Here is a 15,809-nt window from a genome sequence, read left to right as displayed (position 1 = left end):
ACCACAACATGCTACTTTACCAGAGGTCTACACTACAAAGCCAGTTCAGTGTACCCAGGATGTCTTCATTGTCTGGATTCACTTACTCTAACATTAGTGGTCAGGATAATCTCTCACACAGGGCTGGTTATCAACCAGCTCGGTTCACCCAGGGTTGAAGAGGTGGGGTTGGCACCATCTGACCAGTCTAAAAGGGACATTTTGCTTTATCCACAGAAAAGGATCCTATGAGTCCAACCTACTCCAGAGATGTTAAAAAACCGATTAAAGTCTATAAAGAACTTAACAAATACAGCATTAAGAAAGAAAGGAGATTGAGGCAGCAGCAGCAAATCCTTATTATGGTGAACATCCACAGCAGAGGGCTGGAAAGCAGTACCCACAGCACCACCTCAGTGGAAATGACAAATACATTTATTTGAATGTAATTTCCCCGAACAAATACAAACAGCTGCTCCAAGGCAGTCATTGTCATTAAAGTACATTTATGGACGGTGAACTGAAGTACTCAAAGAAAGGATGTTATTGAAAATGTTCTTTTCATACATGGACATGTGTGTTGTTCTAAAATAAATAATAAAGGTGAGAGAAAGTGAAAGTCAGGATGCAGGTCGGTGTGCTGCAGGTTTTAGGTCTCACCCTGGGTCAACACACCTGAATCATACGATTAGTTCATTACCAAGCGAACTTTAAAACACGTTCAGGACAGCGGCCCTTGAGGCCTGGAGTTCCCCACCCCTGACATAAGGAAACAGTAAGAGTGGGTATGTGGCCAGAGTCCACGCTGTTGTTATAATGCTGATGTTTTACCTGCTTTCACTCATAATGATTTCACAGAAGAGCCAGAAATACTCTGCTTATTTGTTTTATTTATCTGCACAATCTCACGCACACACACACACACACACCTACCTTCATACATCAAGCTACTATTTGCACAATGCTCAGACTTTTGCACCACCCCCTGTCATTGTTGCACTTTTCTACTGCACTGTTGTGTGTCTTTATCATTCTGTTCTCTGGTTGTTTTGGTTTTTTGCACACTTGCATACCAAATATCCTTGGGCAAGATACTAACCATCCATCGGAGTACGAATGTGTGTGAATGTCAGCTAGAAAGCACTGGAAAGCATAGCAGGAAGTGCTTGTGTGAATGTTGCATGTTGTATAAAATGCTTTGAGTTCTCCAGGAGAGTAGAAAAGCACGTTATAAGAATCAGTACATTTACCACCTCCAAGGTGACACTAGGAAAAATCACTATGCTGGCAGGTAGAACTTAAGAAACCTTTCAGATGCAGTGAAACTGTAAAGAATGGCAGCCGGCTTCAACTAAACATCTCCACATCACAACACCATAAACCACATGACAAGCAATGGGGGTGGGTAAGGGGGTGAGAGGTGAGCCGATGTAGACACAGCCATCTTGCCCTGCAGCTATTAATCCAGCGCTGGGCCTAGACCTGCCAGCTGACCTCGGCCTTGGAGATAAACCTTCAAAGGTGTCCAGGATCCAGGATGGGGGTGTGTAGGGATGGGAAGGAACAGTCAGGAACACGTGGCAGGCTTCATCTGCTGGTGCGACGGGTTAAGAGTGTCAAGGAGCAAAGTCACAGGAAAGGTTGGAACCATATCAAGCAGAAGGAAAGTGAAAATGCTGTGCATTGTAAAACCTTTGCATCAGGGACTCGCGTCTCTGCAGAGAGCACAGTCTCTGGGAGCGACTGAGGACACCCTGTGAGTCAGTAGCTAAGTTGACGTCTCTGTTGTGGAGGAACGTGCCTCTTATTTACATCCTTCCTTGGATTCATGGAGATTTGTAGCAATTTGTTCACACACAGCTCTGCTACGAGGTTTGGACTCTGACCATGCTGCTGTAGTGGGGCTCACTGGGCCTCATTCACTTACACTTGTGTGGACATGTACTCGGTCTGTATCCACACAAAGTTACAGTTGGATTCATCAAAGATACGCACCCTAGTAGTGATTCAGAATCAGTGTAAGCCAACAGCCTGCTTTCTCTGTAAGAGAGACCAGGATAAAGTCTGAATGACATTAGTGAAACGTCTAAGCGGGACGCAGAGATCTGAAGTGTTTCCACTGGTTCAAACAAGAAACAGAGGGGGAAAGAGCTGACCTGTCAGTCAATCAATCAATCAAGGCTTTATTCGCCGGGTGCAGGTTGCCCTGTAGTGAAATAGGACCCCCCCTCCCGTCCATACATACATAGCACAGACATCACATGGGGATACAGGTCAGAGATCGGTAGCGTTACAGAAAAACACTGAAATATACACTACAATGGGAAAGTACAAGAGGAAAAAAAGAGACCTCTACTCATGCCGGGCTCCTGGGAGGACAGCATGAGAACAGGAAACAACAAAACTCCTCTGCACAAAGAAGCACATAAATGTCCACAGCACAACATTATGGAGCACGTGACCAGCCACAGGGTCGGGTGGGGGGTGAGGAGTAATCCGAAGCAAACACAGCAGCCATCCTGCCCAGCGCTACCATCCAGCGCAGGCTCAGACCCGCCGTGTTCCCAGGAGGCAACAAGCATCGAAGGCGTTTGGAAAGGGAGGGAGGATGAGTGTGTGCATATCAGTGTATATGTATGTGTGGGCGTGTCCAGAGTTCAGTTGAGACAGTGTCCTTCGCCCTGCCAGGCTCAGTAAACAGTCTTCCAGCCAACCCAGGTGGCCTTGCATGGAATGGGAAGAACAGACTAAACACAGTCGTTATCAGGGAGTTGTTGTTCAGCTCCAGCCTTGCGACTGCAGCTGGCGCCGAGAGGGTATCTGCATGAAGTGATGGTGCTTTTTACTTTAGTGCGAACAGCTCATATGAATTTCAAAGCAGTTCTACAGTCCAACACTGGTCTCTCAATCTCCCGTTGGAGAGCCGCGAGCTTCGCCATACTTACGTTCTGTGATGTTGTCATTCTTGTGCTCAAAGAGCCGATTCTGAGAACTCACAACAGTGGGCCTCCTCGAGATGTCATCCAATTTGGGCTCAGAGATCTTATTCTGAGTATTCACAGCAGCCGTAAGCTTCTCCAAGATCTTATCCATGCTGCGTTCAATGAGCCCATTTTGAGAAACTCACGCCTCTTCCATCGTTTCAATCCCAGCGGGCAGCCTTGTGGGGGTTTGAACAGCCGGTTCCGCTTTCTTAATTCTTCGATAAGTCAGGGCCAAGCCAGCTCCGATCAGCAAGAACCCTGTTACCATGGTTCTGAATAGGTAGATATCTTCAGCACTCAGGCTCACCCGAGCCCAGACTTCTCGTTGAGAAAGGGGTGTCAATTGCATTCAGGGACCAGTTGATCCAACCCATAATTCTCTTTTAGGTTTTAGAGAACAGACTGTGAGAGTGTTCCACGGAAAAGTAATAAAAAGTAATACAAAAAAACACGAGACTAGACAAGGACACAAGAGGCTAAGCAGGGAAGCTAAGGGAGAGGAGAAAAGTGCGACCGCCTTCGTCAAGAGCAAGAGCACTCGCAACAATCAGAAAACAAGCCCAAATCCTCACCTCTGCACCACCGTGCTCCACAACACTGGTGCAGAGGTGTTCGATGTGCTGTGTTTGTGCTTCTTCCTCCTGTTGTTGCAGATCATCTGGACACATGTGGAGCATTTCCCATTAGGATGATGTAGAGAACTGATTTGGTAGAAAGATTGCTTCCAGGGCCAGTCTTCTGTCTGGGATGATGGTTTAAACACAGTAAGCATTAGTGCTGCTGTCAGCGATGAGTGTGCTGCTCTCATGTGGATGTGCAGACTGACTGCTGTGTTTGATTGGCAGGATTGTGATTGTGTTCAACGCGCTGGAGCCTCACCAAGTGGGGAAAAAGGGAACCGTCATGAGCTTCCTGTGAAGGCTCGCCTCCCTGAACGACCGGCTGTACCACATCAGCACCCGCCCCCTCTGCACAGTCGTTTAAAGGTCACTTGCTTCATTTTCACACCATGATCATTTCTGCTGTCTGAACCAAACCCAAGCTCTGCGACTGTTACATTCGCTTGGTTTCTATACTTGTTACGAAGAAGCGCACAGAGAAAGAGCTCTAAAGTTTGAGTTTTGATGTAGCAGAGGGCTCCTCTGGAAACAATGTTACTGTGATGTGGATGAAATAAACACAGTTCACTTATGTGTGTGTGTGTTTGCCTTCTTTCACATGTTAGCAGACACGTGTGAGCCATCACTGCACGTTATACATCTGCTGCCAGATTCTCAAAGCTCAGCTTCACCTGAAAATGTTCATTGTTTCGTGTGTTCAGCAGGTTCAAATCAAATCAAATCAAATCACTTTTTATTGTCACATCACATGTGCAGGCACACTGGCACAGCACATGTGAGTGAAATTCTTGTGTGCGAGCCCCACAAGCAACAGAGATGTGCAAACACAACAACACAAACGAGCAAAATACAAGAATGGCCAACCTGAAACTAATAAATATATGTACAATATATAATAGTGTATGCATTTCTGGATGTGTATACTAAATATTTTCCTACGTGTGTGTGTGTGTGTGTGTGTGTATACACATTTTTACAAATTAAATAGTAAAAAAATAAAATAAAATAATAATAATAATAATAATAAAATATATAAAATATACAGAGTTGAATATGTGCAAAACAAGTGGCATTTATATACAGTGTGGAGTGCATGATGTTGAAGGTTCGATGTGCATCTTTGCACATTGGTGATTTCAGTCGTTAAAGAAGTGCGACGTACAGCTCGTAGCTCCTGGCTCACACACATCAGTGAGAAAGGTGCCACTTTTTACATGTGTATCCTAAATGTGTTAATATTCCTTATCTAAAGAAGACATGGCTAAATGCCTCGTCCTTACTGAGCAACACGTCTTTATGTGTGAGAGCAGAGGAAAGCTCCTGTGTTGGCTGAGGTAGAGGACCGTCTCCATTTGCAGTAATACTCAATCCTACAGTTGGAAATGTACTGGAAAAGGTGAGTTTAATCTAAGTGATGAACATCAGTGTGAAGGGTTTAGTCTCTAGAATCTGGGTTAGAGAATAACTGGATGTTCCAAACAAGCTGCTTTGGCCTGACTAACACAATGATGAGCTGTAAGACTTCACCAGCTGAGTGAACACGGGTACATTTATGAAGGCAGTCCATGCTAGCAAGTGTTTGTCATAGGAGGTTACTGACCCTCATCTGTCCCTGAAAGAGCAACAACAGGAGCATAGCTCTGAGTTATGTAAATGCTCAGATGACCTTTCACCCAGTGCTCTGCAGCTCAGAGAGCAGAGAGATGGAGCACGAGGACTCCCCGTTGGACTGAACTCCCTGAATCATCTGGCTCACAGCAGCTGTGAGACGAACCTGCAGAGAGCCCCTGATATTAAACGTCACAGTGTATGAGCAGGAAACACTGACTTTTAATGCAGCCAGAACAGGACAAAAACGTAATCACGCAGGTCACCAGTTATCAGTGGAGACGTGACTGATCTTTGGTTAGGGCCATAATAAAAGTTAACGAGGAACAAAGTTAGGATCTCGGGTGATTTTTCAGACGTTCAGCTGGTCGGTTTAGGAGCCTCTGTCTCAGCCTCTCCCAGCATCCCCCTGTGTGACACCAACACCCCTACATCCATGAACCTCCTCTGAGGTCTTCCTCTTTCCCCCGGCCTGGCTGCTCCATCTTCATCATCCTGTGTCCAGTACATCCACCCTCCCTGCTCTGCACATGTACAAATCATCCCAGCCTCTCTGACTCTGAGCTGTTCCTCTGATGGACTCATTTCTAGTCCTGTCCATCCTGCTCACTCCCAGTGAACACCTGGACATCTGAATATCTTCATGCTGTGGCTCATCAGCCCTCTGTAGTTACTGCAGCTCTGTACATCACCCTGGTGCTTGCAGATCTGTACCAGTACAGTTCTCCTCCTGTGAAAATCCTGGTTAGTCCACTGTCCTCCTAAACAACCGACTCCACAGGATCGTCCTCTAGAGTAGCCTCTTCAAAGCTGCCCTCATCTCCTCCTTACTAATCCTCTGCTCTTCCTAGCTGTCCTCCACTTTCTTCATTCATCAGCTGATTAAAGCACTTCTTCCAGCTTTTCAACACTCATCGCTCTTCAGTACATTCACATCTCAATCCTGAAATGCCTTCACTTCAGGCAGATGCTCTGACCATCAGCCAGCGGTGGGGCTGCTCTTTAAAGACTCCAGCTCCATTTGTGCTTGGTTCTGCTGTGTGAACACAGACAGAAGCTCCTCCTAGATGTTACCACTCGCGCCTCTCATCACTCCTCACCACATCACCACAGCAGCTGTGATTCACAAGATGAAAGCCACACTCTCCACACATGGCATTCCGAAGAAAGTCATAAGCGACAACGGACCATGTTACAGCTCACAAGAGTTGAGACGTTTTGCAGAGTACTGGGGATTCCAGCATATTACATCAAGCCCACGTTACCCCCAGAGCAACGGCTTAGCTGAAAAGACTGTCCAAACTGCACAACGTATTCTGACAAAAGCAAAACAGGACAGGATGGATCCCTACTTGAGCTTGCTGGAGTACAGGAACACACCTGTTGATGGCCTTAAATCCCCAGCCCAAATCCTCATGAGCCGTAGATTGCACTCCGTTTTGCCCTCAACAACTACACAGCTCCGCCCTCAGGTCACCCCACAAAGCCTTGTGCAAGAAAGACGAGAGGAATGTCAACTGCGTCAGAAAAGACATTATGACACATCCGCCCGACCCCTGCCGACACTGCAGGCTGGAGCACTAATACGCTACCAACAAGAAGATGGGACATGGCAGCCAGCCACTATTGTCAAACCAGCAGAGACCCCACGCAGCTATCACATCAAAACAGGTGACGGTCAATTCCTAAGACGCAATCGCCTTCACCTCGTCAGCGCCCAGGACACGTCGCCACGAAATCCCACACAAACTGGCGTTTGTGATGACACGCAAACCACTCAAGACATTGTTCCAGAGACCAGAGCTGTGTCCCAAAACGTCGGCTGCATCCTCCAGAGGCACCATTTGTAGACCGATTACGTCACAGTCAGGCGACAAAGGCTGTCCCAATTCGTCGACTCCTTCAAATGCGTCCTTCATTTTTGAAGGATGGGTCGGGTGTGTCCTTCGTGGCCCACCATATCCCAGAATTCATAGCGCGGCCCAGCCAAATTTCAGTTGCCAACAATGGCGGCTGCTACTAAGTTTTAAAATTAGTCTTATTATTCTTTCTGGGTCACAAAATAAACTTTTAACATATTTTCAGGCGAGAAAGCAGCTGTGTACATTTCAAATATCTGCTTGGTTTATCAAGACATCGCATATTTGCAAAAGTGCGCCGACGTTTTCGGAGATGTCTGTTAGCCACCCGCTCGATAGCAAGGCGGGGGGTTCAGTGGTCACTCGAGCTGGCGAGAGCAGCGGACTCCCGGCTTCATCATTTTCAGATCCCCGCTCTTTCGCTACTCAGGTTAAACATGATATATAAGTCACTCGGATAACTTAAAAATGTAATTGTTTGCCTATTTTTCGGTGTTTTATTTGTTCCGGAGTAAATCGGTTTGGCTGAGATCAAAGTTATTAGATTATTAGATTAAATAAAACGTTATTAATCCATCTGGGTTCCTCCGGGATATTCACACAGCTGAATAAACGTCAAACAGAAAACTGATTAAACAGAAGTGTGAGATGGTCGAGAGTTTACGCCAGTGTCCTGTTATATTTTAGATAGCAAGGAGCAGACGGCTGAGTTTATTATTATTTTTTATTTATTTATTTTTTGTCCCGTTTGGATCTTTAGCATCAGAATTGTTGTCTTAAGGCCAAGAAAGATGCCAAGCGGATTTATTTTACCAAGTGGATCATCATGGCCTTGCCATATTGGTCCATTTGATTGACCTTTATTATAATTATGTATTTATTTTATTTGCGGTTGCTACAAACGGGACAGACATGACTGGGGGATAGGACAGGGAGAAAGAATGAAAGAAAGAGAGGGAGAGAAAGAAAACCAGAGGGGAGAAGAGACGGTGAGAAAGGGGGGAAGAAAGAAAGAAAAACAAACAAAACACCTGGATCACCTGTATGGAGAGAAAAAAACAGAAGAGAAAGCAAACAACAAAGAGCAACATAATAAAAAAAACAGCACCATCACAATAAACTAGCTAGCAGTAGATATCAGTAGATACTAAATAACAAACGATATTGTGCAGCACGCAAGATAGACAGCGCACAGTGTGCTTTGAGGCAGCAGCCAAGAAAGCTGTAGTCCACGTCTGTGAATACCCGTGTGTACACCTGTGTGCATACCTGTGTGGATCAGCATGCTTGTATTCCAAAGGTTTCTCCATGTAACGATCTGCTAGGGAGTGTGGGGAGTCACAGCCCCGTCCCCCAGGGTATGAAGCAGGTATGGAGGAGATCCAGACCCCAGACATCCAGAGGACCCGAGGAGGACAACCAAAAAGGGGGGGAACCGTGCCACCCTCCTGGGAAGAGCTGAGTAGAGCCCCAAATGAGAGGTCACCCCGCAGCTACGGAGCAGAGGCCAGAGGGGGTTGCAGTGGTGTGCCCGCGGGCTCTGCCGGCAGCCAGCTGTGCCAGAGAGGACCGAGCTTCAGGCCCAGAGGCCTGAGGGCACCCCACCCCCCGGAAGGGGCTCAGCCGGGCCACAGGCGCCCGGCCCCGCCAATCGGCCACCAGGAGTGAGCCGGTACATACATGAGCGCCCAGCCCCAGACGACAAGAACCACCAACACACCAACGTCTGAGGGCATCAGCAACTGGCAGGGAGTGTGGTGAGGGGAGATAGGCCTCCATACTTTAGAGGGCCTGAGATGTACCCAGAGAGGTTGAGTCTAAGACCCAACCTCCCTACGCCCGCTCATATGTAGTGTTGCTGTGTGCTGTTCTAAAGTGCATTTAAAACTCAGGAGAGCATGGTTCCTGCTTCCTATCAGAGAGCAGCACGGCTCCTCCCGAAAACCCTCAGTGTCTATATGCATTTAAAATTGAGGGTAGGGCACCAGCGCCAGAGGTGGGTTGGAGTACACCGACCATCCTCTGGATGCTGTAAAACGTGCCCACCCCCAAGGCCCTATATGTATGTGTTATGTGAGAGTGTGAGTAATGTGGATGTCTAGGTTGCAGAATAAAATTGAGGCACAGGCGGCCAGAAGGGGACAGAGGGGGCGTGCCTCCCCTGCACCCTGGTGACATACCTGCACCCCAAGCCCTGCGTGTGTGGGTGGGTGTGGTAGAGCGGGAATAGGGAGGCAGCTGAGGATGGGGAGGGAAGAAAGGGAGGGGCAAGCGGCCCCTCCCTGGGGCCAGCTCCCCCACTGAACCCAGTATGCACCCCCACACTCTGGAACCCACCAGGGCAAGGGGGCCCAGGCCCATTCAGACCAGGGCCCGCAGCAGCAGCACCGACCAGCCCCACAGAGTCCAGGGCAGCCCACCCGACTCCACCCCAGAGAAAACTGCACCCACCCCATCATCCAATCATCTCCCAAACTACACAAGACAATAGACACCCAGGTTGAGTTCATTCTCCACCTCTCCTATATCTCTCCCCCACCTGCAGAGTGAGCTCCTGTAGTGAGGAGACCTCCTGCAAAGATACAACAACCTCCCCACCAGTTAGAGAGCCCCCTAGTTGGGCCGATGCACCAGAGGTCCCCCTGCACTGGGGCTGAGCCTCCCTGCACCCACCCCGCCCACAGCTCCGGCGACACAACAGTCAGGACCCAAGCCCCCAAGGCCCAGCCAGCACCCAAGACCAGGGGCGGAGCACCCCCAGACCCCCAAGCCTCCACGCCCATCCCGAACCCACCCAGGGGCAGCCAGGCTACCAGGCCAGTAACCAACGTCTGCCAGCACAGACCCTCCCCCATCTCTGCTGTATGCAGCCACAAGGAAAACACCATCTAAGAGCCCCCAGAGCCCCTAACAGGGCATGGCCACATCCCCTGGCTTAGGACCTCCAGGGAAAACATCCCTTGGGACTCCCCAGACGCCCTAAGGCCGTCCCTACCCCCACATCAACCACAATAGCGAAGGCAGGACCAAACCATGACCCCCCACCCCCACTAGGTGATGAAGCCGATCAAAGGAGCCCAAAGGGATTGATCAAATGTGATGGCAGAGGCTGTATCAAGACTAATGTGATCGATTAGATGGTTTTTATATTGGTTAGAATTAAGATTATTTTTATTTTTCCAGTTAATGAGGACCATTTTCTTGGCAATGCATAGGGCCGTAAAAACAACGTGAGCTGTGTTTATTTCTGCAGTGACCTCATCCAAGTTGCCCAGCATGCACACTAAAGTCTGGAATGTTACATTTCAGACACTTTGATAAGTCTTCACATATCTCGCGCCAAAACTTCTGAACTGGTGGACGGTCGAGTTTTTTTAAACTCCACCAAGACAGCGGTGACGCAAATCTGAAGGCTAGACCGTCCCATTTCACAGCCTTGCACTTCTGGCCTTCTTGGTCTTCGAAGGACCCGGCCCACGTAGACCGCGAAGGCCCGGGTCCTCTGAAGGATGCAGCCGCAGTTTTAGGACACAGCTCAGGTCTCCCCACCACACTCCAACTACAATGACTGAATCCTGCCCTCGCACCAGATTCGGCCGTGCCATCAAGCCAAGGCAGGTCCTTGATTTGTAACCCCCCTTCCCCAAAAAAAAAGAAAAAGAAAAGAGAGATACTTATACAGCAGAACCTAAAAAGAGTGTTGAAATGTTTGAAAAATAAATAAAAAATGTTTAGAATACACATACAGCAGCATAGCATATTGAAACCTAGAAGTATATTGTTTACATCTTATTATAGTCTCACTACCAGAGAAGCGTTTTTTGTTTGTTAAAGGGAGACGTAATGTTCGAACTCTTATTTTGAAATCACCGGAAGTAGATAGGTACGCCGGCTGTGTGTTCATGTGCTAGCTTAGCAGTTTACAGTTGCGTGGATGCGTTGTTGTATATATATATATATATATATATATATATATATATATATATATATATATATATATATATATAAGAATCTATATGACGACTCCGAGGCGATTTCTTCATAAGCAGTGAAGACACAACAACGCCCACCGAAGGAAACATTCTGGCACGTTGGTCCGGGCTCTCCTGCCCCCTGGTGGTCATTAGGGAATAATGCAGGCTTGTCATTGGCTTAATGCACTTCACCTTTGATAGAAACAGATTGGACCTCAAGCACAGCTTTGAGATACTAAGTGCGTCTCATGTAAGGCTGTTGGTAAAAGTTACTGGTGTAGATTCAAAGCGCAGTTTATTTTTTCATTTGTTTCCAGGAGAGTGAACCCAGCCAGTGCTCTGCAGCTGCTGGTTTCACTGGACACGCCTTGTGTTTGAAAACATTTTGTGTGCTTTTTAAACACGCTTATGTTTTTACCGTCGCCATTAACTCCACTATCAGGGTGAGGCACACGACAGCAGGGGGCGGGGCGCCAACTATCTTAGAGGGCTTTAAACTCTTTGGTGTCCGCACCCTGCTCAGAAGGAGCCGACACAGGACCGTCAGCTATGGCGCTGGAGCTCTACCTGGACCTGTTCTCGCAGCCCTGCCGCTCCGTGTACATTTTCGCCAAGAAGAACAACATCAGCTTCGACTTCAAGAAGCTTTCTCTGCTGGACGGTGAGTTCACGCACGCAGACACGAAGAACGTCGCCAGTGTGACCGTTCACAGCAGCAGTAAGGAGGTTTGGACGAGCACAGGTCTGAGTTGTGAGTCTGTGAGGGTGTAGATCAGGGTTTCTTTGAACTTGGGTTCCGTTGCTTGCAGAGCAGCTGCTCCGTCGGTCCGCACTGACTGCCTGACGCTGTCTGGTTATGTCCACGATGATCATGTGATTCTTCCAAATATCTGCTATTAAAATGTGTGCGTGTGCATGCGCGTGTGTTGGTCCCAGGCCAGCAGTATGGGGAGGACTTTGGGAAGATCAGCCTGATCAGGAAGGTCCCAGCTCTCAGAGATGGAGACTTCTGCCTGGCTGAAAGGTGATTATGTCAAAAAGTCGTGAGCTGAGGAAGCGCTGGTCTGCCGTGACGGTCACAGTGATGTCTTCTCTGCAGCATTGCTATCATGTTGTACCTGGCTGAGAAGTTTAAGACTCCCGACTTCTGGTACCCAGCTGACCTCCAGCAGCGTGCTCGTGTCAATGAGTACCTGTCGTGGCAGCACACGGCCATCCGGATGCACGGCTCCGAGATCTTCTGCCTCCGGGTACGTTCCCCTTCACTGATCTTTGTAGGTGCTGTTAGATTAGTAATATCTTATCACCATCATGTTCTAGCTTTGTTGAAATACCCTTACATCTGGTTATGAAGTAAAATCACTGTGCAGAGTGATGTCACTGAGCATGTCTGGGCCAGCTGGTGAGGGCCAACTGAAAATGATCAGCAATAAATGCCACTGCTGGAAAACAGAGAGTTCAGCAGTTCTTACTGTGCACCTCTGTGGTAAAGTTTCATCACTGCCATTTCATTGGTCTGCTCGCTCAGAGAGAGAGAGAGCGAGAGCTGCTCTGAGCCAGTAAGCTAAAGTCATGCGATGTCATAGCCGTTGACTTAAAATCCACATCATTCAGACATCGTCTCCTCCCCGGCGTGTTCGAGCTTTTACTTCCTTCCACCTCTTTGGGACAGATGCTACTTTTCTAGTTTGTTGGAATTTGCTCAAAGAAAAACCCAGAGTCACCGTGTCATCATTCATCTCCTGAATCAGATTGTGTTCAGCATTAAGCTCATTGTTTCACTCACACTGAATCCATTGTGCCTGTAGCTTATGATTCCCAAGGTCATGGGCGTGGAAATCCCAGAGGACAAAATGAACGCGGCCTTGGACGATCTGAACTCCTCCCTGAAACTCGTTGAAGAAAAGTTCCTCCAGGACAGGCCCTTTATCGCTGGAGATCAGATTTCACTGGCTGATCTGGTCGCCATTGTGGAGATCATGCAGGTGAGCGGCCCAAATGTACCCGCAGTAACAGGAATCAGAATCAGTGTTCCCACTATGAGAGGAGCAAACACGAGATCTTAAACTCATTCAGGTCTCCGTCACACCATCATTAAGTGCACATCTGTCATTTCTTTGTAAGTTGGTGCATTTTTGGCATATTGTCCCTTTAATCACATTTTAAATGTATTTTCCAGTCCGGGGGCGGGGGGGGCAGAGCCATTGCAGGGGGGGCGGTATGAAGGAAAAAACAAAACAAAAACAAAGAACGTTTGGACACTGCTAGCATCGTGGACAGGTTTTTGACGGGGCGCCCACACAAACACAAAGCAGGAGATGAAGCGTCGCTGAATATGTTTCCAAACCAACTTCATTCTGAGCCAAAGACTAGAAAATCTGGTGAAGCACATCTGCCCTTTGGCTTCACCTGCACAGGTGCTGAGGTAGGTCTCCCTGCAGGTTCCCCTTCGTCAGGAGCAGCGCTGGGCTGTTTAAATCACAGACAAACAGGATCCCACATTCTTGATCTTTAGTTCACAAACACTTGTTGTAATGACTAACTGCTCCTGACATGTTGGAGATGTTTGCTCTTTATACAGTAAAGTTACAGCTGGATACAAATAACATCAGGCTGATCCTGACACAGTTTGTTCCCCCGGTTCAAATCACAGACAAACAGGATCTCACAGCTGTTTATGTTTTTGAACACATTTTGCACAGAGAGAAAAATGTATTGATGCAATGTTGAACATTATTACACAGGAAAAAACAACCACATGTAAAACAATCACACTGTGACGCCTCTGCCTTTGTAAATGGAGGGACAGTAACTGCGTGTAAACCTGCAGATAGTCAGATTAACAGTATTTAGTCTCTATCTGCCATTCTGCAGTTCATCTCATGTAAACAATAACGTGGCCACAGCGTGACGTGGAAAAAGTTACATACCTTTGACGCTGCGTGACGAACTCTGTATTCCTCGTCCACACGGAAACGCAAAAAAGGAGTTTAAAAATCTCAGTTTTCAGTGATTTGAAACGCCGTTTAAGTGGGCGAAACAGCTGCGTGTTCAAAATCACCCATGTAGGTGCGGACGCAGCGTGACAGAGTTAGTAGTTTATGTTATTACTTCCTGCAGATTACTTGTATTTGCTTAATTGTTCACTAAATGTTTGAGGTGTGAAATAAACAGCAATGGAGCAAAATATGGGCGTGTGGTTGGAGGAAGGTTTTTTTGTTTTGTGGGGGGGGGCATTTTTCTTGTGAAACAAAGGGGGGCCCAGCAAAAAAGTTTGGGAACCACTGGTTTTAGCAATGGTATTTCCTTTTTCCAGTTCATCCAGATCAATGGTGTTTCTCACCAACAATACTTAAATTAAAATATAAACAGGTCCAACAACTAGTTCGCCTGGTACCGACTAGTAACCGTAGCAACACTTTGTTGACTAGTCGCACACATCCCCGGTGTTTTCAGAGCTCCTCCTGAGCTGAAACAGCTGCTGGGAACGAGGTCGATGAACAAACCGGTTCTGATCTCTGTGGGGACTAAACCTGAATCCTCTTCTTGTGCTTGTCTCAATGCAGCCTGTGGGCGCCGGCGTGGACGTGTTTGAGGGGAGACCCAAGCTGAGTGCGTGGCGGGACAGAGTCCAGGAAGCTATTGGAAAGGAGCTCTTCGATGAGGCACACCAGTATATCCTGGGAGCACAGGAGAGTGTGAAAAGCATGGACTCCAGCAAGATGCAGGTCTTCAAGCCCAAGATCCTCAGGCTCTTCATGTGAACAGGACGGCACCGATTCTGTGCAAACGACTTGGATTCATCTCATATGTGTCGATACAACAAATACACACAACGTCTTACATGTATGTCTGTACTAACAGGATAATGTAGTATGCATTCCAGATGTTTCAAGTAAACTCAGTACACTCTTGTTGCATAGTGCAGGGCTTCTCCATGGAGACAGGCAGACATGGCTCTGCAGACCTGATTATGTAACAGAGGAATGTGGAACATGAGCTTTCAGAATAAATGCACAGTTATAAAAGCTCTGTCTTCGTATATAATGAAGCTGCTGTTAATCTTCTTTCAAGCCTAATAAAGTGTCTGCAGCACTCTGTCAGCCTGGCTTCCTCCCTTTGTGTTTACTGTGTTGGTGCAGATCTGTGTGGATGTTTGCAAATGACGGTGCACTGCTGCCACCTAGTGTTTCATATTTACATGCACAGTAATCAGTGCAAGTGTAATACACAGACATACTGTAGAACAAACAAGACTTGTACTCACAAGCAGAGACGGCCCTTTCACGTAGAAATTGACTGTTCTTCAAAGATGGCCGCCCACCACAACATGCTACTTTACCAGAGGTCTACACTACAAAGCCAGTTCAGTGTACCCAGGATGTCTTCATTGTCTGGATTCACTTACTCTAACATTAGTGGTCAGGATAATCTCTCACACAGGGCTGGTTATCAACCAGCTCGGTTCACCCAGGGTTGAAGAGGTGGGGTTGGCACCATCTGACCAGTCTAAAAGGGACATTTTGCTTTATCCACAGAAAAGGATCCCATGAGTCCAACCTACTCCAGAGATGTTAAAAAACCGATTAAAGTCTATAAAGAACTTAACAAATACAGCATTAAGAAAGAAAGGAGATTGAGGCAGCAGCAGCAAATCCTTATTATGGTGAACATCCACAGCAGAGGGCTGGAAAGCAGTACCCACAGCACCACCTCAGTGGAAATGACAAATACATTTATTTGAATGTAATTTCCCCGAACAAATACAAACAGCTGCTCCAAGGC

At 47.4% G+C, this 15,809-nt stretch overlaps 1 protein-coding gene across 1 annotated transcript; it reads left to right on the top strand.

Moving 5' to 3' along the window:
- The first annotated feature begins 11,207 nt into the window (after nt 1-11,207).
- On the top strand, nt 11,208-15,127 carry LOC113024816 (glutathione S-transferase theta-3-like). The gene is made up of 5 exons (XM_026172162.1): nt 11,208-11,685; nt 11,961-12,048; nt 12,124-12,274; nt 12,833-13,009; nt 14,591-15,127. The coding sequence occupies exons 1-5, from the start codon at nt 11,574-11,576 to the stop codon at nt 14,786-14,788; spliced, it is 726 nt and encodes a 241-aa protein (XP_026027947.1). The 5' UTR covers nt 11,208-11,573; the 3' UTR covers nt 14,789-15,127.
- The last annotated feature ends 682 nt before the right edge of the window (nt 15,128-15,809 follow it).

This window comes from Astatotilapia calliptera, chromosome 6 (assembly GCF_900246225.1).
Source record: "Astatotilapia calliptera chromosome 6, fAstCal1.2, whole genome shotgun sequence".
NCBI lineage: Eukaryota > Metazoa > Chordata > Actinopteri > Cichliformes > Cichlidae > Astatotilapia > Astatotilapia calliptera.
Note: the sequence above shows the minus strand (reverse complement) of the source record. Positions and strands in the feature narration are given on the sequence as shown.

Coding starts and splice junctions, on each gene's coding strand:
- LOC113024816 (XM_026172162.1), top strand. CDS start 11,574: ATGGCGCTGGAGCTCTACCTGGACCTGTTCTCGCAGCCCTGCCGCTCC. Junction 12,049..12,123: donor GACTTCTGCCTGGCTGAAAG/GTGATTATGTCA, acceptor TCTTCTCTGCAG/CATTGCTATCATGTTGTACC. Junction 12,275..12,832: donor CCGAGATCTTCTGCCTCCGG/GTACGTTCCCCT, acceptor TTGTGCCTGTAG/CTTATGATTCCCAAGGTCAT.